Below are 27106 nucleotides of genomic sequence, written 5' to 3'. Positions count from 1 at the left end.
ATTCAACTTCAGAGGTCAGCACTGAAGTTGCACCTCTCACTTCAGCCTCGTATGACTAACAATAGCACTTGCTACAACCCAAATAACCCATTGATGACTGCATCTAATTCAATGCAGTGCTCACTTGTGGGTAGCTCTAAGATATCTGGGAGCCTACTCGACATGCTTAGCACTGCTGTGAGCAAATATCTACGTAAATCCCCTGTAATGAGCTCTGGAAATAAATAGCTGTCCTCAAGGAAAACAAAGGCAAACAGCCACTGAAAAACTTCTGGACAGGCATGCTCAAGGCTTATGTCCCAGATGAACAGCAAGACCAAGCTATTTGGACTATATTGTACTTTTGCACATGCCAAGTATCACAGGCTGATAAAACTGTGGGAAGGCATAACAGGACAAGCAGGACTCACAAGGGCTAGATCCTCCCCTGCATCACATTGTAATGTGTAGCTGTAATACATATGCCTTACCTTTAGACTGACAGCTTAGCCAGCTGAGGTATAAATCAAGCTAAGATACCAAGCTCAGCTAATAACTCTGTATGTATGGAAGGAGTAGATGTGGCTGAGGCAAGTGCTGAAACAAGATCTCAAGGAGAGCAATTTATTTGCATTCATACAGGTGTCTGGTACCACTTTAGAGGGACTAGGGTATCCTCACAGTGCTGTTTAATATGGGACAGACTCTATAGGGGAGTACTTAAGAGGAGACCTGAGCACTTCTGGACCAGCAGTGGAAGACCATACAGGACTACATAGGGCATTTAAAGTGATACTGGACATTAGTGTTCAGTTAAGTGAATCCCACCCGAGATTAATTTTGTGCACAGAAGGGGGTCAGATGAAAGAGATGGTCATGCACTATAGCATGAGCAAGCTTTGCAGTGAAGACTGGTCCAGCGGGACAAGATTTCCCACACAAAGGATTACACTAGAGAAAAATCAATGTAAATATTACAGACTGTATCAGCTAAAGCATAGTGTACTCACTTGCAGTTTCTACGGTGGTAACAGCCACATATAAATGAAACCCTTCCAGAGCGGAAATACTGTTTCTTAATTTCTCTTCCAAAAGTGGTGTATTTAAAGTAACTCTTCCTTTTCCATTTTGAATCTAAAACAAAAGTGGGGAAAAAAAAAAGTGACAACCCTTTACTGGTTTGTTGCCACTAGAATTAAAAAATTGTTGCTTATAGCATGACTATGGTATTACAGGGATCTATATTGCGATAATTTCTGACAATGTTCAGCTCACCTGGGATAAATCAGAATAGTTCCACTGAACTCCAGTACTTACTGATAGCTGTTGTTCCAGGCCTGGAAGAAAGACTTTTTTCTCTTTTTCATCAATTATGCCAAATCGCACATATGCAGCACCTTGAATCCCTTTCCCATACGAGTGTCTTTGGAAGGAAGAATAGTGAGGAGTTGAATCATAACATTAATAAAAAGCAAGCATAAATCAGACTGATCATTTTATGCTGAAATAAAACTGGGATATCTGCAGGCATCCCATCTGTAACTAACAGCTTGAAACCAAAAATTAGTCCCACTCACTGATAACTCAAACACGAAGACTTTTACTGGTCTGTGTACAAAGTGGTAATTTCAAGTGCAGAGAAATATACGGAGTAAATCACATTGGCAGAATCACATGTGGAAACATCATCTGACAAAATTTACACCAGAGTAATTGAAACTTTTATTTTTACAAATTAATGAGAACTTTAGTTGCACAGTGAGGTCTTACGCAACTCATCCCCTTCACAGGGAGCAAGGGAGGTATCCAGCCTATTCAGCTTGGATGAAGAGCTAATTCATTTGTATAAGACACCTCATGAGCAGAGCAATTAAAATAGGGAGCCAGAGAATTGTCTCAGGGACTGATATGAAGTATTTGGTACCTCTGAAGACCTCCAGAGACAGATCCTACCTGCTGAAATCTTAATACCTGCGTTAGGCAGACAACCTCCACCCCACATCTCTTCTATGGATTTAGGCAGTATAGCATAGGGACCTCTTGTAAGTGAAATATTTGCCAGATAGATATCTGGCCAGAACACCCCTGAAATCTCCATATAGGTCATGGAGAGAGAGGATAGGGCATGTTTTTGCACCTGGCAGGCTCCTTACTCACGGAAACCCTGGCAGATGGCACCCTCCTGCAGCACAGCATGTAACATGCTACATGAGACCTGTCACGGCCATGGTATTGTCTTTTGCTTGTGGAAATCCTGCTTCATCTCAGTTCTGTAACGGCTTATTTTTGTTTCAACAAAGCCTCTTTCAAATTGACCTGATCAGCAGCACTGATCTATACCAATGAGTCTAACTGAGAGGCAGTTCTTATGAAAACTGCTTAAAATGCCAGAAGTAATAACTGCGGGAAACAACAGTCAATATACCAAATAACTGTGCATTACATGCATGGCCAGTTCGGAGGAATAAGTTCAATTATCAGGAATTCCATATGTTGATTTTGATGGAAGTCAGGCAGGCCTGTGTAGCACCACTAGGACCTTTTCCAATAGACAAAAGAGCGGTATCCAGTTATTCAAACCCATTTTTCCCTCTTAAATAATTATGATGTTAATGAGTAGTGAAGTATATATGAAGGAGTTGCACAGTCCATAAACTCAAAATTGAGTGCTGCAATAACATACAGAGAAAACTTTAGAAAGGATTAAAATATTAAAGCCAGTTATCTGATATCACTTCATATCACGATATCAAGTAATCATGATTAAAGCTAGTAATTATTCAATAGAACCAAATAAAGAAGTGAAGGTTATCAAGAGGAGATTAGTAGAGTTGAGTTTGTTCAGCCAAGCAAAAGGAGGTGGATACAGGGTTCTATCTGCTCTCTCAAGCTGTGCTGGGGAAAGGAAGGATCAGCACAGTCAAGGCAAAGAGCTCAAGGACAGTGGGTAGAAGACCAACAGGGTATAAGCTGGCCAGGGATGAATTTAGACCAGAAATAAAATCCACTAGAACTGGGGGGGGGGAGGGAAGGGGGGGCTGTGGAGGATCAGTCTTCCACTTGGATACAGTGCCAGGGTCTAGACAGCAAACCTAGTGACTGTACCCTGTTTGGACCAGGTTAATTAAATTAAATTAAATGAGCGCAGTGCTGTCTCAGAGGCTGTGGCCAGCTGGCACAGCACAGCCCATGCCTGCTCTACTAAACCCCCTGTCTTCCACAGCAGGGTGGCCACATGCAGACGTGGGGTGGACCTTGGTCCATGCTTCCTCCTGAAGAGTTTCCAGTAATTGTTTGGGGAGCGCTGTACGGCTGAGGCTGAGCCTGTGCCATGCACCAGCCATGCCATCGGCAGCCAAGCTCTGAGGCTCAGGAACCTTACCTGGAACTATTTAATTTACTACCCAGGTAGCTCAAATATCTTTTTTGGTATCACATTCAAATGCAGACAAAGCTCCTACTGTATGAGAATAATTCCTCATATAAGGAAAGCATCTAAGAAACAGTATCTCAAAAGATATTAAATAATGTTTGAGTGTAACAATAATTTGCTTGCTGCTCTCACTTTGGAGGGCTTTCCAGAGTCAAACACAAGATGAAACACAGATGGCCGCAGTAGTGATGATACTTTAGTCACATGCACTCACATAGTTCAATGTTAATATTTAATGCCTATTTAACTAAAGGCTACTATAAGCGAAATTACTTACAAGGTTAGTTACTGTCACAGTTTAACAAAGTCACAAACTTTGGTTGTATAGACCAGGCTTTTTTATTCTTATCTGTATATTATATTAGCAATTCCTATACCTAGATCTTTCCTCCCTTCTGTATTGACTGCCTCCTCTCTGCCAGCCCCACCAGCTACTGAGATAGACACAAACTGTCCAATGGTGACTTATCAATAAGTTATTCTTGTACTATTCAATTATATGTATGTTTGTAAAAGGCAACACTCAAAGGGCTTTGCCTAGGAAACTCAATGAAATCCCTTGAAAAAATTATACAAGTTATTCTGTAGAATTAGTAAGTTATTAGAATCTAACTTCACTGTTAAAACATCTCCCAACAATGTCACGTGTATACTTTCATATTACTAAAAAATAATTGCAAACCATTAATAGTCGAAATACTAAAAGTGAACAGATACAATAAGCTTTACAGGCTTCAAAAATAAATACTGGATATTTAATAAAATATACACAGTTAACTTTCCACTATCTTGGATATCATTACTGTACAGAAGATTTGCCCACTGTTTAACACTAAATGTATTTATTTAACAATACTAGCTACAATAACTCTGTGTGATCCTATTTGTGGTTTTGTATTAAAGAATCTTAAGGAACATGATGAATCAACCTCAAAAGCCATGAGGTGTTGACTTATTTTTTTAAGGAGCTGTTCTTCGTGAAGGTCTGACATTACTTGCTGATACTGTGTGTTCAACTCTCTGCTGGCATATCAAAATTGCCCTGAAATATATCTGAGCTTTTGTCTAGATAGGGAGAAATAAACAGAATAACTATTTCAGTGTCATTTAGATAATGCAGAGTACCTCATTTCAGGAGATATATTTCTTCCATAGCAACTAACCAGTATGTTTGGCAAGATCCTAAAAACCTACTCAATTTGATAGTATTTGCTAATATTATTTTCTGATCTTTAAAGATATAAAAAATCAGGAATCCACAGAAACAAAGAAAATAATACATGAGCAAAAAGGTGGTCAGTCTCCTCACTCCTTTGAAACTGAAAAGATTTATCTCAACTATGAGAGAAGGCCAGCTGCCTCCAGCTGCCTGTTCTCATTCCATAAAATTTATTCCTCTTCATAAAAAAAAAAAAAGGCATCAAGTTCTAATTTAGTCAGCATAGGGACACTAATTCAGATGTCTAACTTTTCACACAGAGGTTCTTTGACTTCAGAAAACATAAACTTCTGTTCAAGTGCAGCATTAAGTTTGCTTTAGCCAATTTCTAGTATGTTGTTTTTCGTGAAGGAACTTCACATACTCTTCATCAATATGATACTGTTTTCATACCATGGGGTTTTTTTGCACCGAGTCATCTCTAAAACAGATTTAAAATCTAACTCTAAATCAAGTTTGTAACGTCTGAACTAATGACACACTGAACCACTTTACTTAAATGACTGGCATGTAGATCCTGGACTTAACAAATCTCATATAAATATATCCTACCAAAGTCATCAACTCTAGTTGCATGAGTGGTGACTTCAGTGAAAAGGAAATACATGCTGCATCTCCAGAGAACTATTTCATTTCTCTCTCCATCTTCCCAATATGGAAGGTGGCCAAGGTACTTCTAGTCATTTTGGATTCCAGCTGAGTAGTAAATAAAGGAAGAACATTCTCCTAACAAGCAGTTGTTAGTATTTTTACTCCTAAGAAACTTGAAAATTCAACAGCCAAGAAGGCTTGATATATGTTGATAAGCCACTGTTAGATCATACAGCAAATTCAGATCTGTCAGTGCGGATCAAAAACACCAGAGCACAAAATACTTATTCAATCTAGGTTCAGTCTGATTCTTCTAAAGTATTCAAAATATTTTGATGGGTTAAATTTTCATTGTGTGACTTTCTAAGTTACTCTATAATTGATGCCATTCTAATTTGATATGGGATCAGGTGTAATTTATTCTCTATTGAGCCCTGCCTCATAGTCTGGCCAGTCTGAGAGCTTTGTAGCCATGGCTCATCCAGATCAGTGTTGCACTACTGTGCAGTAACGCACATGTCTGTAGTGATGGTCATGGAAACTCCTCTGATTAACTGTATTTATTCACCTGAAGGCATTTCTGCATAAAATCATTACTCTCAAATAAGCACTAGTTTATTACTTCCAAATGTCATTGGCTTTGAGAAAATTTCATACTCAAACTTGAATCCATCTCTACTTGAATTACATTAAATAACAACATCTGAGGCTTTAGAATGTTTCTAGATGTTTAAACCAAAAAGTATAAAGAAAAGCAAGTTATCGGTTTGCCTGGAACCTTACCTAGCAACACAAAGGAGAATCCTAAATAGTCACCTTTTTACTAGCAAACTATAATATTCAGAAAATCTTGTTCCATTTTGATCACCACCACATGGACCCAGGTAGCATTTTACACTGATGCCTCAAGTTAGTAGTGGAAACAGAGAGTATATAAGATTAAAGTCAGATTCAAGTAAAGCCAGAAGCTGGTTAACTGTTAATGACAAGAAAAAGGAAGAAGCTGCAAAGTTCATTATCTACTTATCTGCCTTCTAAAACAGGCTCGCTGTGAGCACACCTACTTTGCCTCAATATCAAACACAAAGTTTTCATCCCAGATGTGGTAGTATGGCTGAAGTGGGATGAGTTTGACTTCAAAAGATGGAAGTTCTGCATGAAAAAAAGACGACAAAAAGTCATGACTTGTGAGTTTCAAACATACCTTAAACTCCTGGTATGTAGCAACACCCACTGAGAGGATGCAGCTGCACTGAGAGGATGTTTTAGTTTGAATCAGCAGTGCACTTCTGAAGCAAATCTCCTGATCATCGTCCCTTATTCTGCTTTGCTTCACATTGTGGACCAGTCTTTGAGCCCACAAAATTGATTTATTTACAATGAAAATAAGCCAGAAGATAAGCCCTAACTGCTAATGGGCATTAAATGCCCTAGACTAGAACCAGTCTGAAGTAAACCCACCCTGAAATGGGTTGAGAGTGAACATGAGGTCCTCAGCATCAGCTGTGTCACTCTGCAATTCACTCCTATAAAGCCAAACTATTTGCTACTGCAGGTATAGTCAGAGTAATTTGCTCTTGGATATAGGTGTTTGCAGAGAATGCAGTAGTCTCCACTATTCTGTTACATCTACTAGCTAAGGCAAAACCACTTTCATTAAACTGAGATTTTTCATATAATCTTGAGGTTTTCTTTTGCCTTTAAGGAAAAAAAAACCACAAAACACCCCACAAAATTTTACAATAAAGCATAATTTCAGCACAAATAAATCAAGCCATTTCTTACCCCATACTGCTAAATTTCTACATTTTTACTTTTTCCACAGTGCCCTTATTCTTTTTTAAAAAAGCTTCTCTGAGTATAGGAACAACGCTAATCAACTTCTAAACTGAATTCTACTGAGAGAAAATAGGTAGCTTTTTTTTCCATTCTAGTCTTCGCTGAAAACTTTAGCCAGAATTGCAATGATTTTAAAACGGAGCTCATCTCCATTTTTTTCTGCAGCAGGAGGGCCCTTCCAAAAAAGGATGTTTTGTGAAAAATGTTAAAGTTACTAAGTGCGTATAAAAATAAAACTTTTTTTTTCAAATATAAGTGGAAGGCACACAAAACCAGAGCTCTCCTGTGCATCAGTGATAGCAATGAGGCACTGAAACTCTGTGAATCTTGTCCTTAGTACCTAACTACAGCCAGGTTTAATCACTGCATTATATCTTTTAACACATAGTGATGACTTCATATATTTATAATGCAAATTAAATAGTCTCTTACCATAATTTTTAACTTCAAATTCAGCAGAAACATTAGACATTTCATATTGACGAAACCAGGCTTTGATTTTCCAAGTTCCAGGCCTAAAGTTCAGATTCAGCAGAAAATAGTTAATTAGGATTCCTCAGATATTTTATGATGCTAATATATTTAAGTTATCCCTAAATGCTAATATTTTCCTTGCTTTGATCTCATCCCAAACTAATTTATTAATGGCTTTCTCTTTGCTGGGAGGAGCCAGCAACATACTGCCAAATGACCTAGGAAACACTCAGTAAGACTTTATGAGGAACTGCAAGATAACTTATTTGCAAACCACATGTAACATGCACTGCCTTTGAAAAGCCCTCAGAAATAGAGAACTCATCATATATTTCCTTACAGCTTATCTTCAGTGTGATGTCAAAATCAATCTAGCATGCAAGAACACACTGAATATTAAGTAAAAGTTTGACAGTTTGAAATCATGTAGTCATACGGTTTAGCAGATATTTAAGCAGTTTGCTAAATTATTCCTTACCAGGATAAATGTTGCTAACTGTAGCATACTAACATTAAATTCTGGGCTCACCTCTCCAAGATGAGGTGCTTAGAGGTAAAAACATATTAACCATAGGTTCAACCTGTGCTCCATGGTGAGAGAAAGACAATTTTGAATGGTAATTCAAGCAATTCAGCAGTTAAAAATCTTAAGTACTTCAACAGGTAAGGGGGCTGAATCTGGATGGTTTGATCCTGCTAATAGGTGGTGGGGTTAGTCCTCCTCACTTTAGACATTACACTGTGAGGTCTTTCACTTGCGTAGGTCCCCTTGGGCTCCTCTACAGCCAATGGAGAGAAGCAGACAGTGCTGAGACATGGTACATCTCATCCTGACATAGGCATCTAAAACAGGTCAGATGAATCACAGCCTAAATATGTGACTTTCTCTCCAGTGTCAGAGAAGGGACTGTGGGGTGGCCGGCTCAGGTGTAGACCCCAGCAGGGCAGGAGGCTCCAGGGCTGGCTCCAGAGCAATCATACTTGGTTCCTTGCTGTCACACTCTGACAGCATGCTGTGGTGCTTCCCAGGTGTGATCAGAGCAAAACTGTCTGCTTTAGTGCACCTCCTGTTCTAAAGAAATAGTAAAGCAGACAATACACAGTAAGAAAAAAAGAGAAGAGAGGAAAACAGGGGAGCAGAGCAGAAAGAAGGGAAGGGAAGGACAAGACTCTTGTTTTTAGCTTGAAGATAGTTCTGCTGCAAGAGACATTTTGACATATGAACTGTTTTAACGCACAAGGCACAGCAGTAACGTACTCGGCAATGTCAGGTATTTCGAAGTTTTCACTGAACACTGTTTTTATTTTCCGGTCTGACTTTTTAACCACCATTCCTTTTGAATTCTGTTGAGAGAGAGAAAACAAACATAAAATTATGCACCAGGTGTCAAACATTTACATGCAAAAGCTCAAGTTCATATACTAGTCCTAAGGAAGAGAAAATGCTCTGCTTACTTTCCTACTTTAATATTCACATGTTACATTTCCCTCCATGCTCCTGACATTGGCCAAAAATGACTAGACATATCTCACAATGTGTAAATACTGATTTCTGGAAAGGAGTCATAGCTATAGTTTTACTCTTGGATCTTTTGTGGAAGTTTTTCATAGTTCCTGTGCTGAGAAGCACTCATTAACAGTGTTTTTTGTATACTTACTAGCACAGCAACTGTGACTGTGTCATCTGTTGGCCTCATAGCATTGTCCAGAATGAAGATCCTGTATTTTACTGTTTAACAGAAGAATAAATGTGTTCATATATTTATTTCTGGCCTTTCTAGATAGTAATTATTACAAACTCTAAACTGAGTTACTGAATTTGGGATAAACCACTTTCTTTTAATGAAAAGAAATGTGAGAAATTTCAAAAAAGAATTGCATTCTTCCATAGGCTTTGCATGTTACATGATCAAACATACCTTTTTGAAGGAAATTCTGAAAAATACTCGGGGAGCTTCACTCACTTTTGTATTCCTTCTGCAGTCAAGGCCTGCAACCAAACTCAAGAACTTTTTTGACTTCCCTCTGTTGTTGCTTGACTAAATTGTTAAGTAACAAAACAGTTGTGTTAAAGTGCAAAGGATACTTTCTGCTGGTGTTGTAAGCAAAAGCAATAGGAGGTTTTTTGCAGGTTTCTCACAATTTTGTTTTCCAGAGGAAAGTCATTATTAAGCTTTTTGAACAAAAAGGAGCAGATTTTATCTGGCTCCTGTTAGAAGAGAGAATGACTTCTTTACTCCAGTGGCATTTCCACATGGGTTGCTGCAATGTGTGGTGCAGACCCTGCAGAAGCCCTGGCTGCAGAAGGCAAGTTTAAAATCTGGACTGGCTGGTAAGCACAGAGATAGCTGGGGTTAAATGAGAAGGATTTACATTAGGAAGGATCAAGTCATTATTACTTTTTCTAATTATGCCCTTGTAATGCCTATATTCAACATCTGAAATGCAGCATTTGTATTTTAACCTTTGGAACTTGGTGTGTATATAGGCTTATCTGTCTGAATAAAAATGTAGCCTTTCTTGGAAGACAGGAGGATGCGAGTGCTTTGAACAGTCTCCTTATAAAGGTCCCTGCTTTCGGTGACTAGCAGAACATACGGCTGATTACTCTTCTTGAACAGATCCTGTTGCAGAGTCCCTGGCTTGACCTGAAGAGGACAAAAGGAAAAACCTCACAGAGTCAGATATGAGCCTGGTAACTTCGGAGCCACACAGCTGAGGCCCCAAAACAGCTGAAGTGCTAAAATAATTTTATTAGCACCATTCAACAGAAGATACTCAATTATATCTTTCTTACTGGGTGAATATTTCTTTTTAAGTAGAAATACTATCTAATCCCCCATTTTCTGCCACAGAAATACACATTTGTCTGTCTAATGGCAATAAGTCAAGCCCAGTGACTTTTCTTCAGTCTACATGCATGTTAAATTCCAGTTACCATGTCATTTGGTAGCTCTAGCAGCATCCTGTAATCCTTCACTTGCTCAAATCTTGGCTATGAGATTAAAGCTTTACCTCATGCAGGTTAATACGATGTTTCTAAACATCATGCTCAAGAAGACCCTGATTTGAAAGCTCAGCTTTTAGCTTTGGGAGTAATCAATCAGGGCTAAACTGAGTCTTGCTGTGTGCTGTTTTCCAGCCAAATAGTCCAAACTAGTACTCCTGAACTAAAAGCTGCTAGACTTCAAAGAAACCTGTCAGAAGTAAATGATGCAAAGCAGGACGTAAAGAAGAATTAATCAACTTACAGCTTTGCAGAAACATCACAGGCTTTGGTCTGAGAGACTGCGCATTTTTAAAGGTTTCTCCTGTTTTGTAAAAATGGCCAGTATGCCAAAGGCATGAATGCAGTCTTAGTTTAAGTGAAGCAGAACAACAAACAGTGATAAAACAATTAATGTTTTTAATTTAATTTCATCACTTATCTACAGCAATGAAAAGATCTTTCATCACCATGTGACAAAATCTTGAGCTTGCTTGTTGGGCACAAAAGAGCACTCACAATCACCACTGAAATTATATTAGGCATTGTTTTCTTAGCTGGTTGGGTGAATAGGGTGCTGCTGTCACTGGAATTGGTGTTTTGTCATCTGTCTCTAGGGATCAGTGTTGTCTCTGTTCCAACATATTCCTAGTACAGATTATGTGTCTTTTATCACCAGATTAAAACATTTACATCATTATGATGGTAGACTCACCATTACTTTTTTCATCTCTTGGTAGTTGTTATTTTGGTTAAGGTTAAAGATGATCCTCTCTGATAGGAGCTGATTTTTTGCCTCATCTTTGAAGTACGCAGTAACTTGCACAGGGCTCTGTGCTCCATGGACTTGAACTGTTACTGTCTCGTGTGTGCCCAGATGCACCACATTTGGGGCAGTAATAAGATATCTAAAACAACATAGAAACAGATTGTCCACTATGTAGGCTGATTTTTGCATAACACAAGAATGTCCAACCAACACAAATTTTAAAGAAAAAAACAGACTCTCACAGAATAGTTGAGCTTGAGACTTGTGGAGATCACCTAGCCCATCCCTCTTGTTAATCAGAGTAGAGGTTAAAAGAAGACAGTTTCTCTCTGACTGATCCCCAAATTCTGACCCATCATATTTAGGTCCTACAAAAGATCAGACCCTATAGATAGGAGAGAAAAAAACCTGCTATATATCCCAGGGACTGCCAATGACATTTATAGCCTTGTTTAACTCAGAGAAAGTTCTATAAACTCAACATTCTGGAAACAAAACCAGGCCATGCATTAAGAGACAATGAATGGATATTCATAAATACCTATTTGATACTACAAAGTCATGTATCTTCATGTACTAGCACCTACATTATGCCAGCTTATGCTTTAATATGTCAGGAGGTATCAATTTCCTATACAACCATATGTATGAGGTTTCAAGTAGCTGATCTTCATTCAGATGTCACTGTTTGTGAAATGCTTGTAATGAGAGACCATGGAAGGCGAGACCACAGCCCTGGGAAGGGCTGCGTTGGAGGCTAAACTGGTTGCGATTTAGTTTTTTTCTCTTTATTACTTTCCTTTATTCTTAAGTCTGCTCAGGTGCTTCTTGGTAATTAATTTCATGACCTTTAAAATGTAGATCATCATTCTTGCCCTCTTTTTTTCAAGTATCTTTTACACACAAAAATCAGAGAACTGTGTGAAGAGCTATGTCTTAATGTTATCATGGCACACACACAAAGAACAGTTCTGAGCTCAAGAAAGCTGCTTTTGGAAAATTATTATTCTGCAGAAGACTTCTAAAATGAAAGGTAAATGATTTTACCATTATCAGAATGGGTTGGCTAAACTTTCTCTTTTTTACTTTTTTTTTAAAAAATGTTTCTTCTTTCTTAAATTTATAAATTTAAGGTGGGGTATAGAAATAAGGGAATAAAACTGGTATGTTTTTTTCAAATGAAACTCAAATTTACTTTTTTTCTGATAATAATAATGGTGTACTGTGAAAACAGAATAAAAATCATCTCTCTTTCCATATGATTAGTGAAATGCATCTTAGGTGGTCTGAGTCTTCACACACACATAGGAATCTTGGCAAAGAAAAACAGAACAGCCTTCAATAAACATTTAAAAGTTTTATAGTTTTTACCTATACATGTGTGAAAATACTTTCTAATGTTTCTAGTTTACAATGAATGATGAAACTTGTCTTTCAGTTACATCTACCTTTATGCAATGCTTGATCCTGATCTTTATTATTTTCATTTGTCTAACTGTCTTCTCTAATTCCTTAGTCAGGCAGGTTTGGCATCTATGTACATTCAAACATTTGAATGTTGAGAAGAAAGTTTTCATTTTCAGCTGTGTTCATTGTATTTTCTCAATGGCATTGGAGGGGTTTTACTCTAAAAGTGTCACTGCATCACCCACTCAGAGTCTGTTGGCTCTAGCAAAAGGTTACATAAGACCTGTCTTCACGTATGGAAAAGAGAGCGTAATACTTGCTTTCTGCCACAGCCTACAGAAATCTAGGGTCTTCTTTTTTTACAGCAGTATAGTTACCTGTTTAAAAGTTTACCTATGCAATACATGACAGACATGGTCACTAGCCTACACTGCCCATAATCTCAGCTAGCCAGACACAAGCCAGATCTGGTCTCTAAGCATCATGATGATATTTTACTGACATAATGTTCAGTTTCATATACCTAATACATCCAGCACCTTGTGTTTCCCACATCCGATTACCTCAGAAGAAAACTATCTCATTCCCTGTTTCCACTAAGATTTCATCACAGATGACAAAGCCTGTGCTTTTGTGTGACAAAACCTGTGAAGATGAAGTGTGCCTCAAGATGCGCCATAGGTACCCCAATATCAAGTTTCTATGGGGCTGTAGTTTTCATGCTGATGTGGACACTGGGCGTCAACACCAGACTGCAGGCAGGAGTCTGCACCTGGCTAAAACATCATAAGAAGAGAAATAAGTATTTGGGGCTGGAGATAACCTCAAAGGTAGGCTGACATGGAAGGGGAGGAGGCTTTGACCTGACTGTCCAAATATCTCATCAAAGGTCTCCTCTGGCTATGGCAAGTACCTGAATACACTTGATCCTGGTGGGAACAAAGCAAGAGTCTCTTCTCCTGTACCTCTGCCCTACAGATAAAGGTCAATTTGAAGGACCTTTAACATGCTCCATAGGTTTTCTCAAAGAGTTAAATCTATTTCCCAAATCCAGGAATTTGTCCTACTAGAAGAACCAGTATCACCATATGTAAATCTCCACTAAAATAGAGGGTAAGTACAGAAGAATCCTGAAGCTCTCCCAAATGTGAAACCTTTAAATCAATTACAGAAAGGAGACTTATTCTTTCCAAAGGTTTTCCAGTCTGGTAAATGTCATAAACTAAAGATGAACAAGCAGCAATAACAGCATGAACATCATGCTTTAGTAGGACATTTTTAATTATTTGTTACTGGATGGAGATCCTTCCCCTTAGAAGTGCCTTAAAAGGGCAGCTTTAAGCTTTTTACCTATTTAAGGTTACACAAATTTTCAGTGGTCCAAGAAACAGGCTTTGTTGATCTCTATCAAGACCATTAGCATCTCCTACTTTCTCTTTCAAGGGATGTGTTAGGAATGAAGAATTAATAATAAAATGTACTTACGATGGTGCTTGCTGTGTATTGGACAACAGCGAACAAAAGCTCATCAAAAATACCAGCCTTCCCATTGGAAAACTCTACAGCATCTGCAAAACAGAAATACCAAATAGCCGCTGTCAATCTACCCCTGAGGTGCAGGTTGTAAGAAATGGGCTGATGGCACATTGCAGCAAAGAACATTACCTATCCTGGTTATTTATTAATAACTTGCAAAACCGTGCAACCACTAATGATGGACATGCTAGTGATGCACAAATTAATAGCCTGAGGAGAGACATTCTGGACTAAGTCACAATTTTACATTTGATTATTCATTCATTCTCTTCCCAGCTTGAATATTTTCATGATAGCAAATAAAAGTCATGTGCAGAGAGAAGTTTTCACAAATACTGCAAAGGCAGTCCCAAAATCAAAGAAGACACCATGGCCAAAAGAGTGCCTGTAAAGCACTTCTAAATGGGGACAAATGCAAGTGACAGGTCCCTTCTCTATGCCATCACTTAACTCCAGGCATTTCTGCAGTCCAGCAAAAGTGAGAGAAACCTCCTTCTGGTGTAGATAGCACCAAAGGAGCTGTGCTGGAAATCTGTCTGTACAATGCACTCCCAAGCTGTGTTGCTTGAAGGCATTCATCTGCTTGCTTTAACTTAAGTGGAAACAAAATGGATGTCTCTGAGCTACTCAGCCCAATTTTCCTTTATGGTCAAGACAGAAGGCTTTTCCAGAGGGTAATTAGTCTCATCTTAGCATAAGCACCTAAGATGACTCATCAGCTGAAGGCATTCCAGACTGCAAGGAAGACACACAATGTCGTAAAAGGCAGGATACTCAAAAACAGGGGAAAAAAATATATATCTGAGGATATATATCTGTTTGTGCAGGAACCAGTTTTGATCAAAGGCAAATGAAAGAACAAACTGAAACTCTCATCAGGTCTCATTTTTGCAAGCCTTTACTGGATCGTTGTCTCCCAAACATAATTTTGTTGACTCATGAGAATGGAAAAATGCCCATCTGATTTACAGGCAGGTCAAATCCCAGAAATGATCACGTGGCTGCCCACAAATTCTGGGGGATAAACTGCCCTTTAACACACCACATTTAATCTGTGTCTTTAATTATTAGCCATGGATGCCTTAAATCAGCACTCCATTATTTGTAAGGTGAATTCATGCTCACAGCAGTGGCTCACTGCCCACAGTCATGTTGCATTGTGAGGGTGAAGGGACCTCCACCTCACCCCACCTCTTGCCTAAGAGACATCCCTTGCCTTGCTCTTCAGACATAAGCAGCTCCAGCAAAAGCTGCTTCAAGACAAGGAGGTAGGGGAAGAGAAGAAGGTGTAAGGTGTCAACAAACCAGTTCGCTACTTTACACTACTTGCGTCACAAGTGCTCCCTCTGAGACAAAACAGATGGATGGCAAGTACTTTTTGTCCATTGGTGGTCACAGCAAATACCAGCAGCAGTAGCAACAAGAATGTTTCAGGCTTCAAACTCACTCAGCAAAAGCTAAGTTTTGCCAGCTCTAGGCATAGGTCTTTTCCAAGAGACAGTGAGTTGCCTTCACCTTTCCTCTTCTGGCTTCCACTCTCACTTCAGCTGTCAGTCAGTCAGGAGAAGGTAAGGAAAGGTACATGTGGATCCTCAGGGTCCAAGTCCATGCTCTTTGGGAGATGTTTACAGGAGATCAGAAATGGGAACTCTTAAGACCAGAGTTATTTTCACTCTGCCCTCCCTCCCCACCCTCTCATTCCCTCTGCAGTTATGCACTGACAAAACTGATTTATTTCCATGCCAAAATTACATCACTTTCCTCAGGGCCTCTGGCCTCCTGAACCCAAGCTAGGTGGTGAGGAAGAGTAGAGATTTCCACCATGAAGCTCGTCTGTGCTCAGGACAAAGGCAAAGGTTTTGTGGAAGAGGAAGTTCTCTTGGGAACATGGCTCATGCTTTCCCTGGGGAGCAGAAGAGGCTTGTTAAACTTGCAGCTGGTAAAATAAGGACTTCTCGCTCTTGCATGAACAAAGAGAAGATAATGGGGGAAGTTAATGAAGAGCAGCAGTAGCTGTGGAGCATGCCAAGGCTTCTGCCACTTTCAGAGACAGTTCCACTGCTAGGTCTCACACAGCTGCTGTCCAAGGTTGGGGCTGATGCAATCACTGAGCAATCTCAGTCACTAAAACAGAGCAAGAAATGAGTATGATTTGGTCCTTTATTTTTGCTCCAGACAAATAAAAAATAAGAAAAAAAATAAGCAACATCTGCAAGGTCAATGCCCTTTCCTTGAGAAACATGTATGGAGTTCTCCCAGCTGAAAAGTAAACAATTTGCAAAAGACTGGAACACAGCCAGCCTGGATTTCCTACTCCTGAAGTCACAGGAAAGGCAACTTTGCACTGTGGCATCACACCAAAATCTCGCTGTTGTGCCAGTCTTCATTGGAGGGGAGGAGAAGGGCTTTCCATTGTCTGGGCTGGCTTGTTTGTCAGGGGACTGAGGTCTGTTTGTACAGCTATACAAATAGCTAGATATGAACTCACAGTAAGACATTTTCACAGATTGCTTTTTAAAGGGGACCTTGAAAAAGCCATTTTTTGCTTTCACTTGTTTTTAATTGGATATACACTCTTTTGCTTCCTTGTGAAGTATGAAGATGTATGTGTGTACATAGCAGCTATCCATAGCAATATGTTGCATAACCGTTTTAAACTTGAATTTAAGGAGGTGTTCTGACTCATAATAAAGGCATTTTTTCTGCAAAATATAAACCAGTAACTGTAATTAAATAGGGATTTTTCTCACTGTCTCTCACAAACACAAAAGAGCAAGTGTATACATAACCATTTCTATAACTAGACTTAAAATTCCTTATACTTTATTTGTCTGTCTCTGGGTTTGTATAAAGTGATCACTGCACCCATTCTCTAGTATCACAGATTCTTCAGATTGGCTGGGATTGTGATTCCTAGTATAATGCAAAATATTCCAGTCCAAAGCCACATTAAAAAATAACATAATAAAATGAAATAAAATAAAATAAAATAATAAAATAGAATAAAATAGAATAGAATAAAATTCTCTCAGGTGAAGGTCTCCAGCACATGCATGAAAGAGAAAAAACAGAAAACTCACCCTCAAATAACTTTTGTGCCTGTTCTTTTTCTAAAGGCAAAGTCCTTTCCTATTTATTCAACCACCACTTTTCACCAGGTACGCTATTGATCCTTCAGTTGACCCACAGTCCAGTACAGTGTGTGGAAAGTACAATTTGGGACTGATACATGTGTAAGAAGGAACTAGTGAACCCTGAACTCAGGCAGACAGACTTGCTTTGTTTTGAGTATATGCTGTCTCTCCTTTCAGTAGCTTCATTTGAACTTTGTAGGCTTTCACAGTATTTTGAGCACCAGCAGTTTTTGTTCTTTGGCTTGAAGTGCTTCCAAAAGCCTTTTTCCCTTTAATCTGCCTAAATACTACCAAGACCAAAGTCTTTCACTTTCCTCCTGCACTCTTTCAGCTCTGCCTGGCAGAATGGTACAAAGGACAGCTTCACAAAGCACATTTTACAAATAAGCACTGCGGTGATATCCTCTTTGCTGAGTTACAGGGAATAGTGACAAACGCAAAAGGCAATATTTCTCTTCTGACATTTCAGAAAATTAGATTTTGAAATCCTTTTTCAACAGCAGACCATGAAGTGTGGGTCTAATTTGAAAAGTTCCTCTTAACAGCAGAATAACTTCTCTTTAGCATCCATGTAAATTGAAAATGTAAATTTAAAAAAAATAATATTCTTTTCTTTACCATAATCTAGGTCATGAACTAAAAAGTTAATCTAGGCTCCAGTTGCTTTTGCCATGAAAAATTGTCCTTTTTGTCTATATTTTCTTTAAATGTTCTGTATTTAGTACTCCTAAGTGTATCTGCCGGGGGAAAAAAAAAAATCTATTTAAAAGAGGAAAACCAATATATCCATAGGTTTTTCTGCTCTCACTGAGGAGCCTGGATTTTGGGGGGATTAAGCAACCAGCCTCAGTTTTCTCTCATGGGTTCCTCCCTCACTGTCCCAATGGGCAGGCTCAATTCTGCGATTTTCTTAGCATAGTGTCAAAAAAAAAAAAGAATTTAGGATTTGTGAAAAATGTACAAAACCAGCACTGCTTCTGGGAATTTAAAATGCTGCAGAAGTGACCTATATAAACCAATATGGGTTTTTTAGGTCAAGCAATAATTGCATTACAGTACTGACATAGTATTTCACCCTACTGTAATTATGCATCCTGGTTTTTTTGGTCAACCACCTTTTTCAGAATCTCGGAGCTTTTGGCACCTTTAATAAATGTAGGTCAAATTTAATAAATATACCAACTAAAGCCTTGCTGAGAGAAAAAGCCATTGGACAGGTCATGGCCAGGAGGGGAGGAGATATCTGAGAATGCAGGTGGCTCTCTCCTACCCCAGATGAAAGCAGAGAACTGCTGGAAATGAGGAAGAAAACAACTTGGCCTAAAACATACAGGGTGTTTAGGATACTGCCATTGTACCCAAACATCCTGACACTCTGTCTAGAATCTTATTCTCAAATCCATCCTTTGTAGTGTTTTTTTCTTTTCTTTCAATTTCATTATAAAAAACAAAGACAACCCAATTTTTCCTGGCTACCAACTGTAACAAATACACACTACCTGCAAAAATTGAACATATTTCAGATATTTTGATCTTTCCCAACTTCTCTATTCTTCTGGACTGTAATGAACATAATTTTCTCTTTAGGGCATTCTTTTCTTCTCCTTTTCATGGGAGCAAAAGATAAGAATAAGTTAAAAAAGCAAAAGGCACCTTGATCATATCAATGGCAAAAGCTAAAATATTAACTAGCTGAGAAGAATAAGAATAAAGGTTACACATCCAGTTCTGTGGATTTGGGAACATCTCATGAAGTCAAGGAAAACCAGCCTTTTACGCAGGCCAAATTTAGAGAAGTAATTTATAACTATTACTGACTCTCATTCCTTGCATTTCCTGACTTGTTAAATGGAGATACTCTAATGTTTCAGATGATTGCACAATTATACTAAAAAAATGTTTCACAGACAAAAGGAGAAAAAAAATCACATACCATGTACAACCACAGCTAGCCACGTGCCTATCTGCCACTGGCAGCTTTCCTTGTTCTGATCTGCAAATTAAATCTAACTTCACCCAGCAACCCAGCAAATGAGAAGAAAGAATCTTTTCTCCTGAGCCTGGGAGGAGGCTTTGCTCCGACCTCCATCACACTCAGGGAAGTTTAGGTCAGCTCCACTGGCATATCAGAAGCTGTCCTACTTTTTTTGATCCCTTCGTTTTAATGTTCAAGGATGAAATTCAAAGAGAAAGGGGGAAAGGAGGCAGGATATGAATGTCAGGAGAGTTTTGGTTTTATTGTAAAGGAGAAGCTGCTCAGTTACACCATGTTTCAGTGTCAGGAGCTGCAATACATCCCCAGGCAGCAGGCAGAGCATCTGCTGTCCTGTTACAGAGAAGTAAAATATGGATGACTTTTGTAGCAGCTCAGTTGGACAGTTATTCAGGTAATGTATGCTGATTGCTTCTTTCTGCAGAAATTTAGCCATGGAGCTCTGATCCTTTGCAGCCATCAGCTTTTTAGGCAGCTATTTGGACAAAAATTGTGCCTCTTTGTACTGTCAGGCATAGGTACTGTACCCAGCCTGGACACAGTGGTTGTAGCAGGAATCTTCCCTCTCACTAACCCAGTTTTGCAGAAAACTGCCTCCAGCAAAATGATATGAAAGAATACAACTCAGCTGCCCTCTCAGTGGCTTTAGGTGCAGAGGGGAATATTGATGCCTTCAGAAAGGGACTGGCTGGATGTCTCCAAAGCCCTGTCAATGGTACTTGGGTCAGACGCACCCTGTCCAGATTATATGGTTTACACATTTTACCTACAGAAAAAAGGTGAAACTATAACAAAATGTGAACACAAAGGATGTTTTCATTTATTTAGTCAACACCTCTTGGAAGGAGCATGCATCTGCCCTTGCTAATATGTGAGCACATGTCCTTCTATGTTGTGCTGGTTTTGGCTGGGATAGAGTTAATTTTCTCCATAGTAGCTAGTATGGGGCCATGTTTTGGATTTATGCTGAAAACAGTGTTGGTAATTCAGGGATGTTTTCGTTACTGCTGAGCAGTGCTTACACAGAGTCAAGTTCAGCTTCTCACCCCACCCCACCAGCGAGCAGGCTGGGGGGGTACAAGGGGAGGGGACATGGCTGGGACAGCTGACCCCAACTGACCCAAGGGATATTCCAGACCATATGATATCATGCTCAGCATATAAAGCTGGGGGAAGAAGAAGAAAGGGTGACGTTTGGAGTAATGGTGTTTGTTTTCCCAAGTAACTGTTACACGTGATGGAGCCCTGCTTTCCTGGACATGGCTGAACACCTGCCTGCTGATGGGAAGCAGTGAATGAATTCCCTGTTTTGCTTTGCTTGCACGCATGGCTTTTGCTTTACCTATTAAACTGTCTTTATCTCAACCCATGAGTGTTCTCGCTTTTATTCTTCTGATTCTCTCCCACATCCCAATGTGGGGAGACTGAGCGAGTGGCTGTGTGGTGCTTAGTTGCTGGCCGGGGTTAAACCATGACAAATATATTTTTATGATGTGGGTCACACTTCCAGGCCATTCATGCTCAATCTTGACTTGACTTCTGAATAAGGAAGATGAACTTTCAGTCATATCAGGATGTGGTTTAAAAACACCTCTGAACTCTTCTCGTTCAGCCTGTGGTCCCAGCAGTGATCCTGCTGCCACTTCTGACAGCAACCCAGCCTGCAACCCTGCTGTGAAAGCCAAGGCTGGGGCCGTACCTCTGCTCTCCCCAATTTGGGGTGGTGGGGCAGAGAGTTTTGGCAGCCGGTGCCATCCATGTCTGGGCATCTCTCTTAGCTTTCCTTCCTCTACATGCACTGGCTGTGCCTGTTGTGTCTGTCTCTGGCTTGGTGAGATAGAAGAAATAAATAGTAGGTTTGAAAGAGCCTGTGCCCATGGCACTCAGCCTCAGCTAGAAGCCCAGGTCCGAGATCTAATTCCCTGCCTGCTCCTGGTCTTGGACACCATCTAGTCCTGCATGCAGAGCCCACTGGCCTCTGCCATCCCAAAAGTGAGGCAGGCTTCTCCTCAAGGTTATACATAATATGGGGGTGCCAAGGCTGGCCCCTACCAAGCATCTCAGTCTTGGGCTGCTATGCTCTGCCTTACAGACTTTTTCTCATTCCTTGCTGCCACCAGCAGCAGTTTCTTAAGTAAATTTGGGGCTGGCTCCCATTCCACAGGCTTTTACATTTCTGCCTGAGCAGTGACAAGTAAGTATTCATCAGAGATCATTAAGAATTACAACATATGGAACGCTAAATTTCCAAACACCTCTCCTTTCTTTGGTGACTTCAATAAAGCTTGTTGGCTTCAGTAAGTACACTGCAGGTGTACATTTAGGCAGCAAGCCAAGCTTCAGTTTCTGTGGAGAAGAGTATTAACAGCATTTACTTGTACGTTACTCTATGAATATCTGTCATAGGTTTGCTATGCATTCTCCACTGAGATACCAAAAAGTGTTGACTCACTGTGGCAGCATCAGTGTCTCTGACCTGGATCTCATGTGGGATGTTAATATACTCTAAGACACAGAATCTTGCAGCTAGAATCTGCTAAACCTCCAGCATCTACAGACTGCTGTTGCTGTAGCTTGAAGCAGCATGAAGGAAGCTTTGGAACAACACAGTTTGGGGAAAAAAAAAAAAAAAAGTTTTCCTATCTATCCTATGGTTAGAAAAGGTGTATTTCACATGTGTGATTATCCCCTATGTGATTATTCAGAAATAGCAGCCTGTATGGAAAGGAACTCAAGAAGTACTCTGCAGAATATTCCCACCTCGGTAACACACCTGCATAAAAGACCATATGCCCCTTTGAAAACATTACCCTTGACAGCATTCTGCATCTTCAGTGACAGCTTTCACATCTGTAATTTCTAGCTATCTTTTTGCTTCCAGGGTCTTGCTGTGTCTGTCTGCAAAGCATCACTTAGCCTAGTGATGGGGCAGAGTCAGGGATGTTGAAGGGAAACACGCACACCTCCAGCAGTGGCATAGGTACAGAGTCCTGGTGCCATGCAGTGGGCAGCTCTGCTCTCCACCATGGAAGCAAGTTTTCATGAAGAAGAACTATGAAATTGCCAGTCCTGCTTTCTGAGACCCCCTTCTGCCTCCCAGTCAGCTCCAGAGTCCCACGCACACAGGTGGTTCTCCACAGCGCAGGCTGCTTGTATGTGAGCTGCATATCTGAGCTCCTTGAGAGTCAATACAGCTAGTGGGTTTTAAAAAGCGATTTGGGCCATCCTAGTGGATGGACCTATCCTGGTCTGCTCTAAGGAGTGCTTCAACACTTGTATGTAAAAAGAGAAGAGAAAAAAAGTATAATACCGCTGCCCGCCCCCCCGCCAACATGTCCCAGGTGACCCACTGCAGTTCAGAATCAAACATGCATTATCTTCTGAGACATCTCTGGTGGGATTCACTTTGGGATACTGAGAGCCACTTACCTCTTGACATCACAGCCTTTACTCAACTGTCTCCAAACCCAACTTGTCTGGTTACAAGTCCAGGTTTCTATCCAGCTTTTTAACCTACTGCCTAGTCTATCATTTTGTAAGAAAACGCACCAGCAAAAGCAGTACTGTTCAAGCCATATTTTAAGGGTAAGTTTTTATAAAGTTAGTGCGTTCTCAGTTGGCAGAACAGTTGCGAGCTAGTCACGAACACCTTGTTCTACCCAGCTACATCAGCCTCATTGGCATTAGACCCTAGAAGGCAAGATGAAATGTTTTGTGCTGACCACCACAGTTTATTGACAAGAGCAAGACTTATCTCATTTGCATCCTTTCTGAAGTGAATATTGCAGTCAGAAGCCTGACCCCACTCCATGCTTTATGGACTTTCTGATTTACTGCAAAACACTCTTCCCACTCTCTGCAAGTCAAGAGCTTATCTGCGAAAACAGATGCCTTGAAAATGTGGGGCCCCTATTCGCTGTTCCAGCTAAATTCCACTTGTGACTAGAAGGGAGGGGGAAAGATTATTTTAAATCATCTTTAAGCTCCCCATATTTCACAGTAGGCAGAGGGCTAGCTTCACTTCTAATAGGAATTAAAGCACCTTAAAGTATTGTGATATAAGGCCAGCTATTTAGGAATGCTAACATCTTTCTGGCACACAGGAATAGGCAGAGAGGGTCTTTGTCTTCTCTGTCACAACGTGTACCTCTGAGGTTAAAAGAACACAGAGAAAAAATACACCTCCTATGGATATTTATTTTACTTTTATTACTTATTCCTCTTTACAGTCTGAAGACAGCCCTTCTGCCATGCGGGTTATAGTAGAAATAAAGGCTGGCTTAATTGTATTTACAGTGTTCTTAAGGAATAAATAACCCTACCTGCAACTTAGCTACCTGAAAGTGCCCTCTCTAACGAGTCAGACAGGCAGGATCCCCTACACAGAGCTTGTTGGCTTCAGTAAGTGTAAGACCATATAAAAGCAAGATAATGTGTATAAGGTACAGAAGAATGCAGCTACGAGCTTAGGAAAACACTCCTCATGCAAATACAGATAAAGAAAAATACATTCCTTCCTTTTCCGCAGCCCTGAGATATGTACCCTGACCGCCTCCCCAGCCACCTGCAAAGGCGACCCACAAACACTATTGCTGTTGCTATGTGCATCCCCCTGCCCTCACTCATGGGTACTACTCTTCACGTTTATCACCTAACACAGAACTATCATCTCCTGCCTATATCGTCTTCCACTGCAAAGTCCTCAATGAAAAGAAGCTAAGACCCCTGAACACAGCCCTAGCTTCCTAGAAAGAAGCGTGCTACCTGTTAGTGGTTAGAGAAAAGAAAATATAAAGCATGTCTCATACCTTGGAGTTTGGAGAGCCAGCCAGGCCTTGCCAAAGTCCAAGTTTATCTATAGTTATGGATACTCCTCAAATGGCAATAGAGGAAATATGGGTAGGAAAATCTATGCAGAGGAATGTGTTCATACTGATAATGTGCTTGGGATAACAGAAGACTAAGATACTGGGATAAACTTGTGGAGGGGTAGTGGCCTAAGAAATGCCCCTTGTTTTTTTGGGGAAAAAGGAACTGTCAGCAATACAAAAACTCAGGTTAAAAGTCATGAAACAGAAAAGCAAAACTTTGGGACAGGAGCTGTGTTTCAATATCCCCATCCCACTGTTTTTTTATGGTAGTGTGCAAGTGGGGATGCCCTGACAGAAGCTCTTCAGCATGCCTGCATCAGTGAAAGGAGAGGACGGAGATTTTCCAGAGCAGCTCTGAAGGGAAGTGTATATGTGTGGGTATACGTGTGGAGGTGAAGGAGCTGAGGATAAGAAGGGAAAAAAAAAAAGCAGATGCAGATCCTCGTCCAGTGCAGTCACTAAAGAGAGACTTCCACCTTCCTCCTGCCCCTTTACTTTCCAGCAATGGTGGTTGAAATTGGCCTAACTTCTGGTTTCCTTGGAAACCCTTTAGTAGGCACGTTTATCGTAACGCTGGAGTGCAAATAGTGTAACTACAGAAAAGCCTGTGAATAAAGAGATTTTGAGAGTTCAGAGGGATTTAAGAGATGTGTGCTTATGTAGGTCTACATGCATGTGCATGTGCCTGCATGTACCTGCGTGCAGATGTGCACTCATTTTATGGAGATTTCCAAAGGTTAGTTTTCTTGGGACCGTGCAATAGCTGAAAAGAACAGAAGGTGGCATGTTTTCAACATTTTCATGCAGCAAAAAAGTACAGTAAAGGAAATGCAAGAAGGAGCTACAGTAAAAGGAAAACAAGAAGGTAATAAAGTAAAAGGATACAGAAGGAAGAAGACAGCTAAGCCCAGACCATATCCAATTTGATATATCTCTGCTCTTAATGATTGTATTAACACTGAAGGCTATTTATTTTTCCCATTTTTGCAATGTAATTCACTGATGTCATAAGGGCTGATTTTACTAGACTCTGAAAAACACCTGGTCAGTTGTGCTGCATTTCATTTTCAGTACTTTAACACTTTATGAAAATTGTAAAGTGTAGGTATGTATTTTTTTCTGTTTTTTTTTTTCTTCTGCTGTTTTTTTTTTTTTCCTTAATCATAAAATTCACACGGTGTGGCCAGTTTATCAAGATCTATATCAGGAAGATAAACATGGCCCTGACAGTTTCTCTTTAAAGTGCAGGTACATGGGAGATAGCACCAAGCAAAAAGGAGAATGAATTTAGATTTGCCAGAAAATTATGAAGCAAAACCCCAAAAGAAATAAATTAGAGAAGGTGACAAGCTTTTTTGTTCTCAGGTCATTAAATTAAGATCTTTCTGAATATTCAAGCTGGCTTTATGAAACTGTTACTGCAAACAGGTGCCTTTTAATCTGCAGGCACCCTCTTGGCCTACTTTTCTTTAAAGCACACATTTACCTCTTTTTACCAACCCCCCAATCTATTTTAAGCAACAGGTTCCCCTCAGACTGTGTGACAGTGGCACAAAAAAAGACCCATTTGCAGCCGGTGTTGGTGACTCACCAGGGAGGATGCTCCGTGCGTCTCGAGCTCTCCTTTTTCCACTTTATTCCACAACTAATCGCCACAGCCCATTTCAGGAGAAGCAGACTGAAGGTTAGTTTGAGTGCTCCAGGGGGACGGTGAGGGCCGGTCTGAGCTGGACCAAACCGGCCTCTGCCGCCCCAGCCGGGGGCGCAGGAGCCTCCGAGGAGTTCAGGCCCGTGCCCGCAGGCACTCACATGGGGATAAAGAGGCGCCTTTGTTGGCCCTTTGAGAAATCTTGGACTGCTTCAGACAGCAGATGGCTCTTTGCTGTTGAGCAGCCGAATTCCCTCCTTCCCTGGGCAGCTGGGCTTTGAACTTCATACCTTCACCAAATGAAAAACACTCTCTTAAAATGTCTGGGCACCAGGGAGGGAGGCCTCACGGGGCCCAGGCGCTGGCAGCGTCCCCCGTCACTGGCCTGTGGAGGCACATGCTCACCGACTGAGCCTGCTGCTTTCCCCGCCTGGGCACATTTCCAGGCCACTCTGCTAATGAGTCACCAAAACCAGCTCACAGCAGTCACTGAAGGGGAGCCGAGAGACCAGCAGCCCAGGAGAGGGGTGCAAGGAGAAGCTGCTGCCATGGCTATTGTTTTCCAGCCCCCAGGCTGCGGGCGCTTGGGAGGGGGCAATCCTGCTACTCCAGCATCTTGGCATAGAATAAATAGAGGAGGCACTGAAACACGGACTTCTGGACAACACTTCTGTCATTTAACTTCTCTTTTCCTCAATGCATTTACTTGCTGCTCTCCAAACACAAGGCATTTTGGAGGAATGGTTGTGCTGCTTCCTGGCATCCTGCAGCAGACCAGAACTGAAAAGCTCAAGCTGGAAGGAGCGATTCCAGGAGCTGCAACTGCTGAATTCACCATCTGGGAGACAGTCCTGAATGCCACCACTTAGCTTATTTTGGACTCCAGCAGAGTGTATCAAATAAGTCTTCCTGTCTCCAAGTGCTGGGAGGTGCATTCTCAGGTTTTGGCTGTGGGTGTGGCTGCTGTGATTCCTTCCAGGCAAATACACCTTGATTTCTGCTTCCCAGCTTGTAACACTTCATCCTTGTAATCTTATCTGAGGAATTACATACAAATAAAAAATTGTATTATATACTATATTTTACTATGTAAAATGCGCAAGCGTATGTAAAGTTTAAAATATACATTACATAATAAAATCTATATAATAAAACCCCCATATTCTGCCCCTGTGTGTTTGTGCGCACACACGTGCACTTGTTGCAGTCATGCTTTGAAACCAATCA

At 40.5% G+C, this 27106-nt stretch overlaps 1 protein-coding gene across 5 annotated transcripts in view; it reads right to left on the bottom strand.

Annotated features, from left to right (window-relative positions):
- LOC128153545 (complement C4-like) overlaps positions 1 to 14330 on the bottom strand; it is a 78465-nt gene extending 64135 nt beyond the window's left edge. For all 5 annotated transcript variants that reach the window (XM_052812979.1, XM_052812977.1, XM_052812978.1 and 2 more), the window contains exons 1-9: positions 14183 to 14330; positions 11237 to 11429; positions 10000 to 10183; positions 9194 to 9264; positions 8794 to 8879; positions 7494 to 7576; positions 6287 to 6374; positions 1297 to 1402; positions 990 to 1113 (exon numbers count right to left, since the gene is read on the bottom strand). In XM_052812979.1, the coding sequence (XP_052668939.1) occupies positions 990 to 1113; positions 1297 to 1402; positions 6287 to 6374; positions 7494 to 7576; positions 8794 to 8879; positions 9194 to 9264; positions 10000 to 10183; positions 11237 to 11429; positions 14183 to 14247 (1000 nt within the window). In that variant the 5' untranslated portion in view covers positions 14248 to 14330. The remainder of the gene's footprint in view (positions 1 to 989; positions 1114 to 1296; positions 1403 to 6286; positions 6375 to 7493; positions 7577 to 8793; positions 8880 to 9193; positions 9265 to 9999; positions 10184 to 11236; positions 11430 to 14182) is intronic.
- Between the last annotated feature and the right edge of the window lie 12776 nt (positions 14331 to 27106).

This window comes from Harpia harpyja, chromosome 17 (assembly GCF_026419915.1).
Source record: "Harpia harpyja isolate bHarHar1 chromosome 17, bHarHar1 primary haplotype, whole genome shotgun sequence".
In the NCBI taxonomy this organism is placed as follows: Eukaryota; Metazoa; Chordata; class Aves; order Accipitriformes; family Accipitridae; genus Harpia; species Harpia harpyja.
This window is presented reverse-complemented; position numbering and strand designations above follow the sequence as displayed.